The following is a 17,576-nucleotide window of genomic DNA, read 5'->3' on the forward strand; positions in this document are numbered from 1 at the left end:
CTTGATGACAGCTTCCACTCTCGCAGGCATACGTTCAATCAGGCACTGGAAGGTTTCTTGTGGAATGGCAGCCCATTCTTCACGGAGTGCTGCACTGAGGAGAGGTATCGATGTAGGTCGGTGAGGCCTGGCACGAAGTCGGCGTTCCAAAGCATCCCAAAGGTGTTCTGTAGGATTCAAGTCAGGACTCTGTGCAGGCCAGTCCATTACAGAGATGTTATTGTCGTGTAACCACTCCACCACAGGCCGTGCAGTATGAACAGGTGCTCGATCGTGTTGAAAGATGCAATCACCATCTCCGAATTGCTCTTCAACAGTGGGAAGAAAGAAGGTGTTGAAAACATCAATGTAGGCCTGTGCTGTGAAACAACAGGGGTGCAAGCCCCCTCCATGAAAAACACGACCACACCATAACACCACCGCCTCCGAATTTTACTGTTGGCACTACACACACTGGCAGATGACGTTCACCGGGCATTCACCATACCCACACCCTGCCATCGGATCGCCACATTGCGTACCGTGATTCGTCACTCCACACGTTTTTCCACTGTTCAATCGTCCAATGTTTACGCTCCTTACACCAAGCGAGGCGTCGTTTGGCATTGACCTGCGTGATGTGTGGCACCCAATCACCTGACCACGTTCGAAGTCCGTGAGTTCCGCGGAGCGCCCCATTCTGCTCTCTCACAATGTCTAATGTCTACTGAGGTCGCTGATATGGAGTACCTGGCAGTAGATGGCAGCACAATGCACCCAATATGAAGACGTATGTTTTTGGGGGTGTCTGGATACTTTTGATCACATAGTGTATATTACTTATGCAATAGGCTGTAATGGTGGAATTATATTCTTTAGTAGTTCTGAAGATTATATTAGTGATGTTATTTTACAGAATTGGTATTTATGACCCTTGCTGTTTTGCCTTGAAAAAAATCAATAGTATAATATTGGATTATTGTTACTATAGAAACTGTACATATTTGCTCACCAAATTCATTATGTAATGTATAACTAAAACCAGATACTGATAAAGATTATTCTAAGCAACTTTTATATTCATCCATTGCAGCTCCAAAACTTTTCCCAGTGGCATATAATCTTGTTAAACATTTCTTGAGTGAAGATACAAGGAGGAAGATTGTTGTGGTAGGAGGTAGGTATCCAGGGTAATTTTTTTTTTTTTTTATTTATTTTGGAGACCCCAAACAATCAACAAGTCTTTACCCCTTACATTATGGCAGCATTATGTACATGTAGGTAAGGGAATTATCACATACTCGTATACATAAGTTACCATGCTCAGCAGCTGTACCATCTGTTCTGGAAGAGTGGCTGTTATTGACTATTTATTTAAAGCTGTTTAATCCCAGTAGTGAATTTGGTGCTGTAAGAAGGAGGGACAACCATTGAACAATGATCATCACAGACATATTGAGGGGAAATTTATCAAGTCCCATTGTGCCCATTTATTATACATAACAAAGGGGTTGGCTCCAGTAGGCAGCTATAATACATAGATATCACTCCACCTGTACCCCTTTCTGGGCAAACAAGTGTAAAGAGGACCACAAATCTGGGATAACAAGACCCTGTTGTTGCTGCATTTCATACACATGTTATATTAGCGTAAATTGATAAAATTGCTGGTGATGAATATTCATGTCCATAGTTCCATCTTGATCTGTAGAGGCAACATTTCCTTTAAAAAATCATTTTTTAGAAGTGTTTTATTAATTATCTTAATCCTTTATCGCTACTGATATGTCAGCTTTTGGTTGTTCTAGTAGATTGAGTACTAATACAGTTTGTATTCTCTAGACAACTGGAAAGAAGTTCTTCAGAAATACATTCCTGCAGAGGAACTTCCCAAATACTATGGAGGAACCTTAACAGACCCAGATGGTGATCCAAAATGTAAATCCAAGGTACTGAGACTACATAATAGAACGGAAAATATAAAACCTCAAACTAGAACATTTTCAGATATCTCTTGATGGAGATAACACCCAGTTATCAATTTATTCATGACTCAATTGTAATGTCTTGGGGAATGCAGATATTCAAAGAGACGTGTCATGCCCTTAAACCACATCTTAGTTATTATTATCATTTATAAATGCAGTTTTTATTAAAGCACTAATATAAAAATGAGTAAATAAATTCTACTTCGATGTTATAGTAAAACGTCACTCAAGGCCAAGGTTATGTATAAAGTTCAGCCAATACTTAGCTCAATATGGTCCCATGTAGCAGATATCAGCACCTTAGATATAGCAGGCACTATAACCACTGGGTCTCCTCTTATTGCTGGTATTAACACTTGATATTAACCCCTGATTGCCAACTTTTCCCCCCTCTGGTGCTGCATCCCTTTTACTTTTGAGTTTTAGGATGGCTCCTGTGTGGTAGATCATGGGAGCCATCCTACCTCCATGACTGGCAGTAGCTTTATGAAAGCTCTTAGGGCTGTCAAAGTACCTATTGAGGATTTCCAAAGGAAAAAGTATTTAAAGAAAAAATATATATATAATTATTAAATATTTATATGAATATAAAAATAAGTTCAAATCTCCCCTCTTTCCCTAGGGCAGAAATAAAAATAAATGTTCCTGAAATTGTCTAAATACATAAAAACATTTTTCCCACATGGTGAATGCTTTAGCAGGAAAAAAAAATTAAAAAGGCCAACCTGCTCCACAAGAAAAGGCGCCTTACATTGCTCTGTAAACAAAAATATAAAAAAAGTTATGGGTGTCAGAATACAGGGATTTCAATAATTTAGTTTTTTTTCCCCAAGTATTGGATTCTTGTGAAGGTGTTAAAAGAAAACAATAATAACACCTATATAAGTTTAATATCTCCGTAATAGTAAGAATATAAGTACTTTGTCATTTTGACTGCACAGTGAACGCTGTAAAAATAAAACCCATTACAAAGTGTCGCAAATGCAGGGGTTTTTCTTTCCAAATATTTCCATATTTGAATGTCTTTGCAGCTTCCAAGTTTAGAAAATGAAATGGTACCATTAAGCACAATCTGTCCTGCAAAAATATGCCCTCATATAGCTCTGTAGAAAAAAACAAAAAGAATACAATTATGGAAATAAAAAACAAAAAATGCCTGATATGCAGCTAGTGGGGAATTGTTCTTCTAGTAATTCCCTTATAACAGCCTTTGACAGCATTCTGTATTAAAGTGTGTGTACAAATAAGACTGTCAATTACTGTGTGTGGCTTGGGTAAGCAGGACTCCCCGCACACACTTTAGTTGTCTAGAAGTCCTATCAGAATTTTCTCTTCTTTTCACCCTGAAATCTTGTTCCAAATCTGTATTCATACCCACCTCATACATAGAACTCTATGGAGAGAGAAGGGGGATGAGAAGGCTCTTAATTTATTTAGTGTCTCATTCTGTGCACTGGTAGCCTCTTATCTCTAGCATAGCAGTATTACAAGAGCTCACCCTCATTCACAGAATAGCAGCAGTAGCAATCTGTATGTGCTTTTCCTCAGCCTACTTCTCCATAGACTAATATGTAACTTAGCTTGATAAATGAAGAAGGAAATCTACTTCTTAAATAAGAAATATTATATCAACTAGTTTTCTTTCATAGCAATCCAGGAAAGACAGTTCAGTCAGGCATAACCTATGATTTATGTTTCTATTACATGATTCCGCTTTTTATTTTGCAGATAAATTATGGTGGGGACATCCCTAAATCATACTATTTGCGGGACCAAGTGCAACAAAATTACGAGCAAATTGCAAATATCAACAGAGGCTCTAGTCATCAGATGGAATATGAGATTCTGTTCCCAGGCTGTGTACTCAGGTAAACAGTTAGGTCACCGATTCTGAGGCTTGATCTAGACAGGCAGGATGGTTGTAAGGTCTTTCCTTTTACCCATACAGAGAGTTCAATTACTCTTGCAATTCACTGACATGGCGTTTATTTACCCAATGTTTAAGAAGCAAGATTTTACCATAGAGACATTCTGTGGATGAATAAACACCATTTCATTGAAATGAAGGAGTGCAGCTTCATTGTCTGTTCTTTGTGGAGTGTTTTGGGCAGTGAAGTTGGATCTCCAAAAACCCTGCACCCACATCAATCACTTTGCTTCTCCACTTCACTGGCATTGGGATAACAACTTTATTATAGTGTAATTATTCAATAAGAAGCCTTTTAACCTTACCTGGATCTGGCTTCATGTCTGGTGAGTGAGTGACACCACTAAATTTCTGACAGTCATATAATCTGACTAGCTGGTACCCGCGACTTCGTCTGCCGTGATTGTGGAAGTGGGTAAATACAGGCGCGGGTAAGGTTTTTGTACTGTGTATAAGGTATGGGATATGAAATGTAACTTTGTATCTTGTTGTTGCTGTAATTCAGAGAATACGTGAGACTTTTGTGTTGAATGTAATTTGTATTTCAGCTGCTATACGGTGTTGTTATAAACTGTACATAGTGTCTTTGGGACAGAGGTATTTCAAGTGAATATACTTCGATATACGACATTGTATGATTTGTTATTTTCCGCCAGTACATGTACATTTTGGGCACAGGATACTCTTGAGCAAGCAACATAAAGTCTGTCCCTGTGCATGACCGTTTAGTAACTCCATGCGTCTCTTATTAATAGCAATTAACCCCATCATGTCCCTCACATTAACCCTTTTATAAGAGTTACTGATATGTGAGAGACTTGGAGGTAATAATTAAGTATCTTCATTATTGAGGTCTTTTATTATTACCTCCATATGTCTCACATATTAGTAATCTTTATATGAGTCACACAGGGGTTAATATGAGGGACATGATGGGGTTTATTGCTATAAATGTGAGGCACACAGGGGTTAATATGAGGGACATGATGGGGTTTATTCCTATTAATGTGAGGCACACAGGAGTTAATATGAGGGACATGATGGGGTTTATTCCTATTAATGTGAGGCACACAGGGGTTAATATGAGGGACATGATGGGGTTTATTCCTATTAATGTGAGGCACATGGAGTTACTAAGACTAAACTAATAACCCCAAATGCCGGACATTAATGAGAACAGTAATCCTATGTACCTGTGTGTTATGCAGTTTCACTTTGCTAGCAGCTTCCTCTCCTCCTCGGGGAATGTTAGCAGGATGTAGACGGCAGGAGCAATCACTATAGCAGGCACAGACCTGAGCGATTAAGCTCCACCCCCTGGGTTTCCTGCACCCCTCTGAAGGGGAGTGTCCTTATGCCTCAGCTCTAGCAGCCCACTGAAGAGACTCTGACTTCATTTAACTCTTGCAGGTCCTGTGCTGCTGGTGTGCCAGTGAAATATGGCAGGAGTGCCACTCTTGGCACGTGTGCCAGGGGTTGCTGACCTCTGCTGTAGAGGGTAATATGAATTTTGTGGCTTGCTATGGTCCAAAGTGTGTGAGATTGCAGAGATAGTGATGTGAGTTTGGGTTTTGTGGGGGTCCTGGGAAAAACGTATGTGCACTATTGTGACGAAAAGTAGCATATTGCGCAATTGAGTGTAGTAACTATGTTTGTGGAAAATTTCAGCCAAATCGGTCGAGCGGGTTTTGCGTGATTGAGTAACAAACATCCGAACATCCAAACACACAAACATCCAAACTCACAAACTTTCACCTTTATAATATTAATAGGATTTAATACCACATTTCTTGTATTGGTTGGGTAGGAGAACACCAACAGAGAACTTAGGATGTCACTATATTTGCTACAGCGTATGACAGTGCTCAGTATTCCTTAGAAATAATTCCCTAGGCTCATATCCCTATATTGGCAGTCTCATCATTGCAAAACAGATCACAAAAGGTCCATTTTTCATTTATTTAGGTGGCAGTTCCAGTCAGATGGTGGTGACATTGGATTTGGAGTTTATAGGAAAACAAAGGCAGGAGAGCGACAAAAAGCTGGGGATATGACTGAGGTGCTGCCAAGTGAAAGATACAATTCCCACATGGTACCAGAAGATGGATCCTTGACATGCGCTGAGCCTGGCACATGTAAGTCCAAAAAATGAGAAATTAATTTCATGAGGTGTTCTCAGAAAGATCCAATTAATGTTTAGAAAAAGGGAAGCAAAAATGTAGAACCCTTTCTTGTCCTGATTTGAGTCATGTCATGGCATCTAATGTGTATGTCGGTCACCTAAATCTTCCCCAACAGCAAATGTCAGTAGGTAGAAAGCTCAATCATATTGGATTTTAGTATACTTGATCCCTTGTATCTACGGAGCTATTTAAGTCCTTATTGAAAAACCGCACGCTGTACATTTATGGTGGACTTGAGAGAAATAGCCAAACAATTGTGCGTCTGACAACCATCATTCCCTCCTTGCACATTAACTAAGCTTTGGATAGAGTAGAACAAACTGCTGCCAGACACCAGCGACTTATTTCTCACGGAAAAGAAAGGATTGAGTATATTAAAATTCAGCATGCTTGTTCCTTCTGTTCAGCTGCCCTTTACACAGTAGATTGATGGCCTTCCATGCTGACCAGCTGTACATGCATGAAAGCTTTTTTATTTGGTACCTAAAGTTGTTCATTGTTTTTGAAAGTGTTGACAAAACCAAGGTAAATGGTTACAGAGGTAAATGGTACTAGAAATAATATCTAGAATATTAATTTATGCTGGATAATTCAGCTTCCCTGCATGAGGGTATAGTAAACTGATCATAATCATGAAGTTTTATCTAAAATGACACCAAAGCCTGCAACATGACCACACCGTGTTATAAACAGATAGACGAAAGAAGAGAGAGGCTGCTTTAAAGGAATTCAAGCTATATCATTAGCCTGTTTCCTGTGCTATACTGCCTCCTACTGTTTTTATATGCATACAGCGTATCATACAATCCAGTGCTTACCAGGCTTTTGTGGTTGGCAAAAAAACCCTAATATTCCTACCAAAAGACAAAAAGCGTCTTATAGATGCAGATAATATTACATGAAGGTATGTGGTCATCTACCCAATAAGAGTGCCGTAGCCCCTGGTGGATTTCCATGACACCCCTGTTGAAAATCACAGATGTAGAATAAAGGTGTCATTTAAAATAAGATATTTGATAACTAAATTCAGCAACATATTATATATGTAAAGGCTGCCAGATCATTGCCCAGGATCAAATGTCCAAATGTAGAAGGAAATTTTATTGTGTTATTCTGGTATAGGTGTAAGATGTGTCTAGCAGCTGTTCATCTTCCCTCACAACTATAGTGTTAAATAGGACCTTTCATGGATTTGGGCACAGGCAGTTCTATATACTGCTGGAAAGCCGACAGTGCGGTGAATTCAGCACACTGTTGACTTTCCCAATCTGTGCCCCGGGTAAAGAGCTTTCGGTCCCGGTACCGTAGCGCTTTACAGTCAGAAGGGCGTTCCTGACAATCAGTCAGGAACGTCCTTCTCCACAGCAGCGCCTATAGCGCTGTACAGTGTTAGCGGGGAGGAACGCCCCCTCCCTCTCCTCACAGTGTTCGTTTATAGACGAGTATTATCAGGAGGGAGGAGGCGTTCCTCCCCGCTCACACTGTACAGCGCGATAGGCGCTGCTGTGGAGAAGGACATTCCTGACAGACTGTCAGGAACGTCCTTCTGACTGTGAAGAGCTACGGTACCGGCACTGATAGCTCTGTACCCGGGGCACAGATCAGGAAAGCCGACAGTGCGCTGAATTCATATAGTGCTCAAGAAAATAAAGGGAACACTGAAATAACACATCCTTGAATACTTTGTTCTGTACAAAGTTGAAAGTGATGACAACAAAATCACACAAAAATCATCAATGGCAATCAAATTTATTAACCAATGGAGGCCTGCATTTGGCGTCACCCCCAAAATTAAAGTGGAAAAACACACTACAGGCTGATCCAACTTTGATATAATGTCCTTAAAACATGTCATAATGAGGCTGAGTAGTGTGTGTAGCCTCCACATGCCTGTATGATCTCCGTACAACGCCTGGGCATGCGCCTGATGAGATTGCAGATGGTCTCCTGAGGGATCCCCTCCCAGACCTGGACTAAAGCATCTGCCAACTCCTGGATAGTCTGTAATGCAACGTAACTCGCTGGAGATGCTACCAGGAGACAGGCCAGTGCATCAGGAGATGTAGAGGGGGCCGTAGGAGGACAACAACCCAGCAAGAGGACCGCTACCTCCACCTTTGTGCAAGGAGGAACAAGAGGAGCACTGGCAGAGTCCTGCAAAATGACCTCCAGCAGACCACAAATGTGCATGTGTCTGCACAAACGGTTAGAAACCAACTCCATGAGGATGGTATAAGGGTCTGACATCTACAGATGAGGGTTGTGCTCACAGCCCAACACCATGCAGGACACTTGGCATTTGTCACAGAACACTAGGATTGGCAACTGCGCCACTGGCACCCTGTACTCTTCACGGCTGAAAGCAGGTTCACACTGAGCACATGTGACAGACATGACAGAGTCTGGAGATGCCGTGGAGAGCGATCTGCTGCCTGCAACTTCCTTCAGCATGACCAGTTTGGCAGTGGGTCAGTAATGGTGTGGAGTGGCATTTCTTTGGAGCGCCGCACAACCCTCCATGTGCTTGCCAGAGGTAGCCTGACTGCCATTAGGTACTGAGATGAGATACTCAGACCCCTTATAAGACCATATGCTGGTGCGGTTGGCCTGGGTTCCTCCTAATGCAGGACAATTCCAGACTTCATGTGGCTGGAGTGTGTCAGCAATTCCTGCAAGAGGAAGGCATTGAAGCTATGGAATGGCCCGCCCATTCCCCAGACCTGAATCCGATTGAGCACATCTGGGACATCATTTCTCGCTCCAACCACCAACACGTTGCACCACAGACTGTCCAGGAGTTGGCAGATACTTTAGTCCAAGTCTGGGAGGAGATGCCTCAGGAGACCATCCGCAACCTCATCAGGAGCATGCCCAGGTGTTGTACAGAGGTCATACAGGCACGTGGAGGCCACACACATACTACTGAGCCTCATTTTGATATGTTTTAAGGACATTACATGAAAGTTGGATCAGCCTGTAGTGTGTTTTTCTACTTTAATTTTGGGGATGACTACAACTCCAGGTCTCCATTGGTTAATAAATTTGATTTCCGTTGATGATTTGTGTGTGATTTTGTTGTCATCACATTCAACTTTGTACAGAACAAAGAATTCAACGAGAATATTTCATTCATTCAGACCTGGGATGTGTTATATGTGTGTTCCCCTTATTTTTTTGAACTGTGTGTATTCAGGGAAAACTGAATATTGTTTATGTTAATTGATGCACTTTTTCATCTAGTTTCTCTGAATCTGTGGCACATAAATGTCCTACACAGTACCACCATACATCTGTTTAACATACTATCAAAAACCACCTCTTATTCCTATCTATCTTCATTCCCTACAGATGTACTTCGCTTTGATAATACATACAGCTATATACATGCCAAGAAGTTGAGTTTCACTGTAGAAGTCCTGCTGCCAGACCGAGGCTCTGAAGAGAAGATCCAGAAACTAGAGGAAAAGTTGGAAAGTAGTCTCAGCCTATAAAAGTGTAGTCCTACTGTAAGGCCCTTAAAAGACCCTGAACTTCAGCTGTGAAACATATGAAACATCATCGTATGTAAGCGCCAGCTAAGGTTTTGAAAATGCAATAAGACATTTGCCCACCATGAAACCTGATGTGAGTTTTTAATGTGCCTCATTGCATTTCAAATATAATAGAAAGAGAAAAACGCCAGATTACTGTACTTGTAGATAAGAAAGAATATACTGTAGTAAAAACTAGCAAAACTATAAGGCTTGAAATGAGTTCTAAAGACATAAAGATACTTGAAGTACAGTCCATTAAAAATGGTAGAGTGCATCCTTTATGGCGACCTAAAATAGTCTGCATACCTTAGAATATACAGGGATTAATTTTAAGATTCATTGATTTTTAATGAGATTTTATTTCATAATTTTGTGACAGATATTGTATTGGTTCATTAATAACTTCTGCACAACTTCTGTTGACCGTATTCGTATCCAATACCAAGCTCATGAATCAATAAAAAGACCATGTGAAATTGCCATGATCAGCTTCCTTCAATTAATTCTTGACTAGCAACACCCAGGGCTGTGGAGTTAGGGTCGGTTTTGGGTGTAATCAGAGTTGGTAGAAAAATACTGACTCTTAGGGTAAGTTCACACGGAGTTTTTTGGTCTGGAACTTGAGGCGGAGGCCCCCTCAGGTTCCAGACCAAAAAATGGGTAGCCATGACTGAATGCCAGTGCACTGCACCAGCATCCAGTCGCGCACTCCTCTCCGGATTAGGCCCAATGAATAGGCCTAGTCGGGAGGAGGGAGTGTCTTCAGGCTGAATCACGAGGTAATTTAATTTTGTTTCCATAAATGAATGCACAGCGCAAAATTAACATAGCAATTTTTCCAGACACAAATCATTTCAGTGCCCGATACGTTGGGCCCAGCTTGTGATAGAGACACACACTCCAAATACTGTTAAATAGGTTAATTGCCCTTTTCAAGTTTCATCAGTTGCCGTTTCATTTCTGGAAAATAAATAGGAAGGTAAAAATGCTCACTGAATCCCTGAATATATATCTTAAGGGTCACTTGTCAAGGGATTCCCATTAACTGGCATCTCAGGGGCTCTACAAAACCAAACTATCTAAATCTGCTTCTTTTCTGCGCCCTGCTGTGTACCCAAACAGCAGTTTATATCTACATAAGATAATAAGTGTGGTATCCTGGATACAACAATGTCATATGTTATACAGCAGGGCACGGAAGTGAAAGATTGCTATCTAACTTTTGAAGGGCAGATTTAGAGGTTTGGTTTTTAGAACCCATGTAATGTTTACAGGGCCCCTGAACCACAAACAGAGTGGAATCCCCTATGAAGTGACTCCATAAGAATTTATCAAGGGGTGTAGTGCACATTAGTTTTATAGATCTGAATAACTGTACATTGGGTACACAGAATTCTTCCCTATTTTCCCACTAGCTGCATTTTAGAGGATCAGTTCTGGGCTCTTTTCCCTCGTAATCTCTAAACTTGGTGTGTACTCTGATATATGTTCGCAATTTGCACATTTCTGTTCCTGCTGCAGCCTGAAGGATGTATAACATATTGACTTACTGACTAAATTTTATTAACTCTTTTTTGGGAGGGAAGAGGGAATTTAAAAAAACTTCCATTCTGGCATTGCTTTTTAAGGGAGCCTTCACACGGAGTATACGCTCTGCTCATTCTGAACATAAAAGTCGTTCAGAATGAGCGTGTAAAAACCAGCTCTCATTGACTTGAATGGGTGCCGGCATACGAGGGCTACCCATTGAAATCAATGGGAGGCTTTTTTCCCTACTGCTTTCAATGTGATATGTGCTGTTCACCGCATAAGTAACGTGTTACCTTTATTCTATTGGTAATGTATAATGTTTTCTTACGTGCTACTAATTTTGCAGAATGAAAACCCATTTGGGCAAACATCTTGGCTTAACATTTTTATTTTTCTGTTGATGGAGCTGGTTAAGGGCTTAGTTTTTGTGAGAGGAGCTGGGTTTTTTATTAGTACTGTTTTGGGGTAAAATATGAATTTATTTTTTTACAGAATTAATTTTATATAGAAAAGTGGTTTTTATTTATTAATTTTGTATCATTAATTGCTGTATTGCAGCATAGATATATTGCTTGTATACAAATTTTAATTTTCACTTTAAACATTAATACATATCAACTGACATGAGAGTTGAGGCTTAGATCAGAAATCGGCACCCCCTGAACACACCGCAGGGGTGAATCAGGGATAGTGTAAAATAGAAAACCCCCTTAGATGGCATTCACATGGGGTAACGCGGCGCTGATTCTTGCATGATAACTCACATAAGAATCAGTGCTGCAAAACAGAATCCCATTGACTTCAATGGGTTCCGTTTAACGCGCGTAACACATTGAAATCAATGGGTTAAAAAGCCTCCCATTGATTTCAATTTGTTACGCACGTCAAACGGAACCCATTGAAGTCAATGGGATTCTGTTTTGCAGCACCGATTCTTACGCGAGTTATCGTGCAAGAATCAACGTCGCATTACCTCCTGTGAATGCCCCCTTAGACACAGCAGTCATAATTGACCACATGATCTAAGGGGTTTACACCTGCATTTGGAGCTCAGCTCTGACCACGGGTGCTAAAGCAGGATGTTAGATATATGCTATAGTCAGCTGCCCACTCAGACACGGTGGATTGCCTTAAGACTTTACTGTTATGATACATTTCTCCAAGGAGTTAAATTTAGGTAACTACAACCTCGAATCAACAAAAGCACATGATTTATTCCACCAAGTCATTATTTAACATAAATTAAAGGAAGACTACACCTCTCCCAAACATATTCAATTGCCGCCACTGTGTTACACAGTACAAATGATGCAGTTGGTGTATTGGAGTTGGCCTTCAAACCTTGGGTGCACTGCTGTTGCTTTTCAAGTAGGATGATTGCAGTGGGAGGATGACCTATCTTTACATGGAGTGACACAGGCAAGGGATGGTAGAGGTCTGAGTAGCAAGACAAGACCAATGTAAACATGAAGGCCCGGCCCCAGTACACCAACTGTCTCATTTTCAAAAGACTTCAAGGTTTTCTTTCTCCAAACAGTTTTGAACAAGCAGGACTGGGGCTTGAGCACAGTGCATTACATTTCACCCCTGGCTAAACACGTTCATTGACACTGGGGATGGAGGGACACTTTTAACAGATCTAACTCTAACTAGCCAAGGGGGATAGTGTTATGTCAGTCCAGGTAGCTGCAACGGGGCTAAGGAATAGCAGTAGGGAATCTCGCCCTGCACTACTCCCACTAGCTATCCCGGTCCCTGCCTCACGGGTGTGGGTTGGCTGTACTCAGGCTAAGCCTGACCCCGACAGCTCCTCTCTCACTGATTCCGTAGGCCTAGAGGGAAGTGGGAGAAGGAATGCCCTATAAGACCTCTAGGGACTGGAGACTAAAGGGGGTCACCCCTAACGAACAAGTGAAGCTGCTACTGACAGGGACTGACAAGGGTGTGCGCTGACTAACAACACAAGCAGCACACAGGAAACATGTGGGAAAGGATTCCCCCAAACCAATATGGGAAGGAACCTTACACTAGGAAACAAACACAGGGAAACTGAGTAGAAATCAAAGGATAAGGCAATTCACTCACACAGTCAATTATACACAGAGGGAGGATTGGTGAACACAGAAGGGAAAACACACAAACCAACTCGTTCACCCAAACCTCCCAAAAACCAACCACGGAACTTCCTCTATCCCAGAACACCACCTACTCCTCCTGCTAAGGCCTAGCTCTGTAAAAGCGACACTCAGCACAGAACCATGGGAGGCATGGGTTTAAATACAGAGTAGAGACCACTCCTCCCAGGTGCAAATGGGAGGACAGACTAATCAACCAGGAGATAAAGCTGCCTACCAACAGTGCGCGCATGCAAGTCAGAAGGTGTGCACTAATACCCACGACAGGACAACCCCGCAGCGCCAGGATGCCACCCCAGACACTGCGCAGCCAAAAACTCCCCAGGTAAGAAAAATAGAAAGTAATGAACCTAAATACTCCTAACAGATAGAGCTAAAATCTTAGCTTTAAAATAAGACCAAGATCATGCCTGTAGCCTACATAGACTTAGAGATATCACTAAAGCGGAGGAGCTTATACTCACACTTTCACTTTATCCAGTGTGCAGAAAGAGGAGAAAATTATTTATTATTCTCCTGTTCCTGTCACTTCAGATAACCCCAGGGGAGGGGGTACCATGGACTTTTGTTCATATCATCATTCCTCCATTATCCATCTGGAAACTCTTTACTACTTTCAATTACCCTATAAGAGGTAAAAAAAAACGAACAATGTTCCAATTCTCTTGTAGTGATTTGTATTTGCGTACTTCTCTAAAACTAAGGCTAGGTTCACATCTGTGCTGAAATTTCCGCTACAGATGTCTCCACCATAGAAACTGCCAGGGAAAAGTTCTACACAGAGGGCTTTTTCTCTGCCGGTATCAGTATAAAAACAGCAGACACCCCGCGGATCCCATTATAGTCTATGAGTAACCGCTGTTTCATCCGTGCGCAGATGTGAACCTTGCACTCATTTGAAATTTGGAGGCCCTGATGTACTGTCCAGTTCCCTTGTGTATCTGAATTGTCAGCTCAAAACTATTGGCCATTTTCTACAACACTTCCCTATCTGCAGGACATAACCATGATGGCACACAAACAGAGCCCTGCCTATTAAAGGCTAAACAGATTCCTCAGCATGTTTCACCCACAAAGGACATCCTCAGGAGTTGCTGGAGCCTCATAACAAACTTTTCGTCAAATACAGTTTATATATAAGTCCGTATGAGCGTGGGACCATTTTTGTATCATTCTCTCAAATGATCTAGATTTTTACATCAGATGTAAATATAATTATCTGAATAAGCATATGGACACCGGTCCTTGTATACCTGTTAGCTACACCAACATTCTATAGGTATAGTTATATACTTTTGACCAATCCTCCCAGCAGGGGTGAAGCGGCGTCAGAAAGCCCCCCCCCCCCGGAGGAGGGGCGGAGCTGAAGGGGCGGGGCCGAGTGGAAAGGGGGCGGGCCGAGTGGAGCGAGCGGCGTTCGCAGGCAGGGAGAGAACCTGCTCTTTGCCTGAGTGTGAGGGGCGTCCGCTGGAGCAGCGCTGCGTCCAGCAGGGCCGCCCCAATACACCACTCGCTTCCCGTGTCGGGCTGCAGACACGGTGACACTAAGCCAGTCCAGGACAGCTTGTCCTGGACTGGCTTAGGTCAGCAAAAATGCCGTCCTCCCGAGGCCCTGGCATAGCGCCGCCTGAAGCGGTCGCTTCAGGTCGCCTCATGGGAGGTGCGGCGCTGCCTCCCGCCACCATGCTATTTTTATGGTTTGGTCAGTCTTTTTCTTTTTGTTATGGTTTTGGCTGTTTTATGGAGCTTCCATATTTGTTGTTTGTGTGGATCTTTTAATAAACAAAAAAATATCAAAATCTTGATTAGTAATGACCCTTCATGTCAGGGAGTGATTCTCCTATCCAATATAGTGATTTTTACACTAGCCACATCTCTTTGGGGGTAGTCACACTTAAATTTTTTTTAGGGTAGACATCAGTCACGTTTGAAGATTTTGTTTCAGTCCGAAACAACAATATATTGGCATGAGATTCACTTATGTTATTGAAGATAAATCCATCATTTTTATTTCGAGAATTTCCCTGGAGTCTAAAGGCAGAGTCAAACCTGAGATATTCAGAAAAGTACATCTACCAAGTACTTACTTACCGGAGGGGCTGCAATCTTAGGGACTTTTTAGTCCACAACCATCTCCAATAATTGAAACAAAATGGTTCCACTTGGCTAAAATTGCTAGTGGCTAGGGTTGAGCGATCAGAATCGGAAAAGATCGGATCCCGATCGGCGATCGAGTATATTTCGCGATCAGGTTCCAATCCTGCCTAAAATAGATCGGGAACGGAATTCCGATCCTGATCACTCAACTTACCCGCACAGATCTGCTGCCGCTGTCACTCCCCGTTCTTCTTGGTCCGGTTCTCTCTCATTTACAGGCCTTCAGAGCGCCCCCTCCTCCCAGGCTATTGTTACAGACCTAGGAAGAAGGCGGGGTTTGTGGCTTAGGAGAGTGTGGACGGGTACTGGGAGGGGAGACGTGAGTGAAGGGGGGGCTAAGTAGCCAGAGGATTTTTTTTTTAATCACTGTGCGTCATCACAGCTGACACTCTTGATGGACTCCTCAAAGACATGCAAGATCTCACATAAGTCTGCCATCCATGGCCACTCATGGTGCAAAAACTGCGGGAGCTGACTCTGAGGAACCCTTGGGTTTTGGAGATGGTACTGCATCAAGGGTCTCTGCTGCTCACACACTCTGCTCAACAAGTGGTATGTCGAGTTCCAGAGTGTGGGGACGTCGCACAACAGCCGGTTTTCTGGCAGATGGAGGCATTGCTAGAGTGATTTAAGGCTAACAGCGGCTACTGTAGACTTGCAAAAGTGGGCTCACAAACGCCGCACTTTCACCAGTAGCTCAAGAACGTTGGGGTACATTTTTAAAAACCGTTGCACCACTAGATTGAAAACGTGGGCCAGGTATGGAACGTGTTGGAGGTTGGCAAGCTCCAGAGCCGCTACCAGGTTCCGTCCGTTATCACACACGACTATGCCTGGGCCCAGGTGCAGCGGCAAAAACCATGTTGACGTCTCATCAAGGAGTGCATCCCTCACCTCGGAGGCAGTGTGCTGTCTGTCCCCCAAGCTGATGAGCTTCAGCATGGCCTGCTGACGTCTCCCCACACCAGTGCTGCAGCATTTCCATGTAGAAGTTCTAATGGCGGAGGCGGAGGAGGGTGGTGGTGGTTCAGAGCCCCTGCCAGGAATGCCCCTGACAGTGAAGTGTAGTGTCCCTGTCCGCATGCACTTGTCCACGCGTTGGTGGTCAAGTGGACCTTTGTGCAAAGCGGGAACTTAGGGCCCGCCTGATGCTGCGTGACACGGGCTGGTGCAAGGCGGGGACGGCACAGTGGGAGAAGTAGTGACGACTAGGGACAGCATAGCAAAGTGCCGCACTTGCCATCAGGTCACGGAAGGCCTGAGTTTCCACAAGCTGGAACGGCAACATCTCCTGGGCCAGGAACTTGGAGATGTGCCCGTTTAAGACTTGTGCATGTGGGTGGGTAGTGCTGTACTTTTGCCTGCGCTCAAACGTCTGGGAGATGGTGGGTTGCTGGGAAGAGGCGCATGATGGTGCAGGAGAAGGAGCTGAAGCAGGAAAAGGGGAGGATGAGGGAGAAGTCCCCAAAGTAGTGGAGGCAGATGTGGAGGTGTCCTAGCTGGTGGTCTCGACTGCAGCGCCAGCACTGGCAACAGTGGGAGAGGCAGTGGTGGCAACGCCGGACGACGATTGTCCTGCGTGTGCTCTCTGCCACTGAGCCCAGTGCTTGCATTCCAAATGACAGCGCATGACAGTGGTCATAAGGTTGCTCTTTTCAGAGCCCCTACTCAGTTTCGAGTTGCAAAGTGTGCAAACCACACTGTATTTTTCCTCCGCGCATACATTGAAAAATCTCCACACCACCGAAGACCGTGGCCTCGATGGGGGAGTTTTTCTAGACTGGCTAGAAGAGGGAACATCTTGGGCCTTGCTGGCTGTGACCTGGCTTCGGTGAAGCAGCTGTCCTCTTTCTCTGGACATGCCTCTGCCTCTAGCCACCCTCTTTGGTGCTGCACTTCCCTTCACATCTACACTGCTTTCCCCGCTTGATATTCCCCCTGTCCAGATTGGGTCAGTGTCGTCGTCGTCCACCACCTCCTCTTCCAATTCCTCTCTCGGCTCCTCCTCCTGCACACCGCCCATGGGAACAGCTGCCCTGATGGCAACTGTGTCTCGTCATCGTCACTGAGGGCGGGTTGCTGGTCAACAACAACAACATCAACAGGAGATGGAGGATGCTCTCCAGTGTTTGGGCATCAGGACA

At 43.3% G+C, this 17,576-nt stretch overlaps 1 protein-coding gene across 1 annotated transcript in view; it reads left to right on the plus strand.

Moving 5' to 3' along the window:
• The window catches only part of SEC14L2 (SEC14 like lipid binding 2), a 36,892-nt gene extending 26,803 nt beyond the window's left edge, over positions 1 to 10,089 (plus strand). Inside the window, exons 8-12 of the mRNA XM_075276659.1 lie at positions 1,073 to 1,156; positions 1,822 to 1,928; positions 3,696 to 3,835; positions 5,860 to 6,029; positions 9,426 to 10,089. Coding sequence (XP_075132760.1) covers positions 1,073 to 1,156; positions 1,822 to 1,928; positions 3,696 to 3,835; positions 5,860 to 6,029; positions 9,426 to 9,568 — 644 coding nt within the window. The 3' untranslated portion in view covers positions 9,569 to 10,089. The remainder of the gene's footprint in view (positions 1 to 1,072; positions 1,157 to 1,821; positions 1,929 to 3,695; positions 3,836 to 5,859; positions 6,030 to 9,425) is intronic.
• The last annotated feature ends 7,487 nt before the right edge of the window (positions 10,090 to 17,576 follow it).

The sequence above is a fragment of the Leptodactylus fuscus genome, chromosome 1 (assembly GCF_031893055.1).
Source record: "Leptodactylus fuscus isolate aLepFus1 chromosome 1, aLepFus1.hap2, whole genome shotgun sequence".
Taxonomy (NCBI): domain Eukaryota; kingdom Metazoa; phylum Chordata; class Amphibia; order Anura; family Leptodactylidae; genus Leptodactylus; species Leptodactylus fuscus.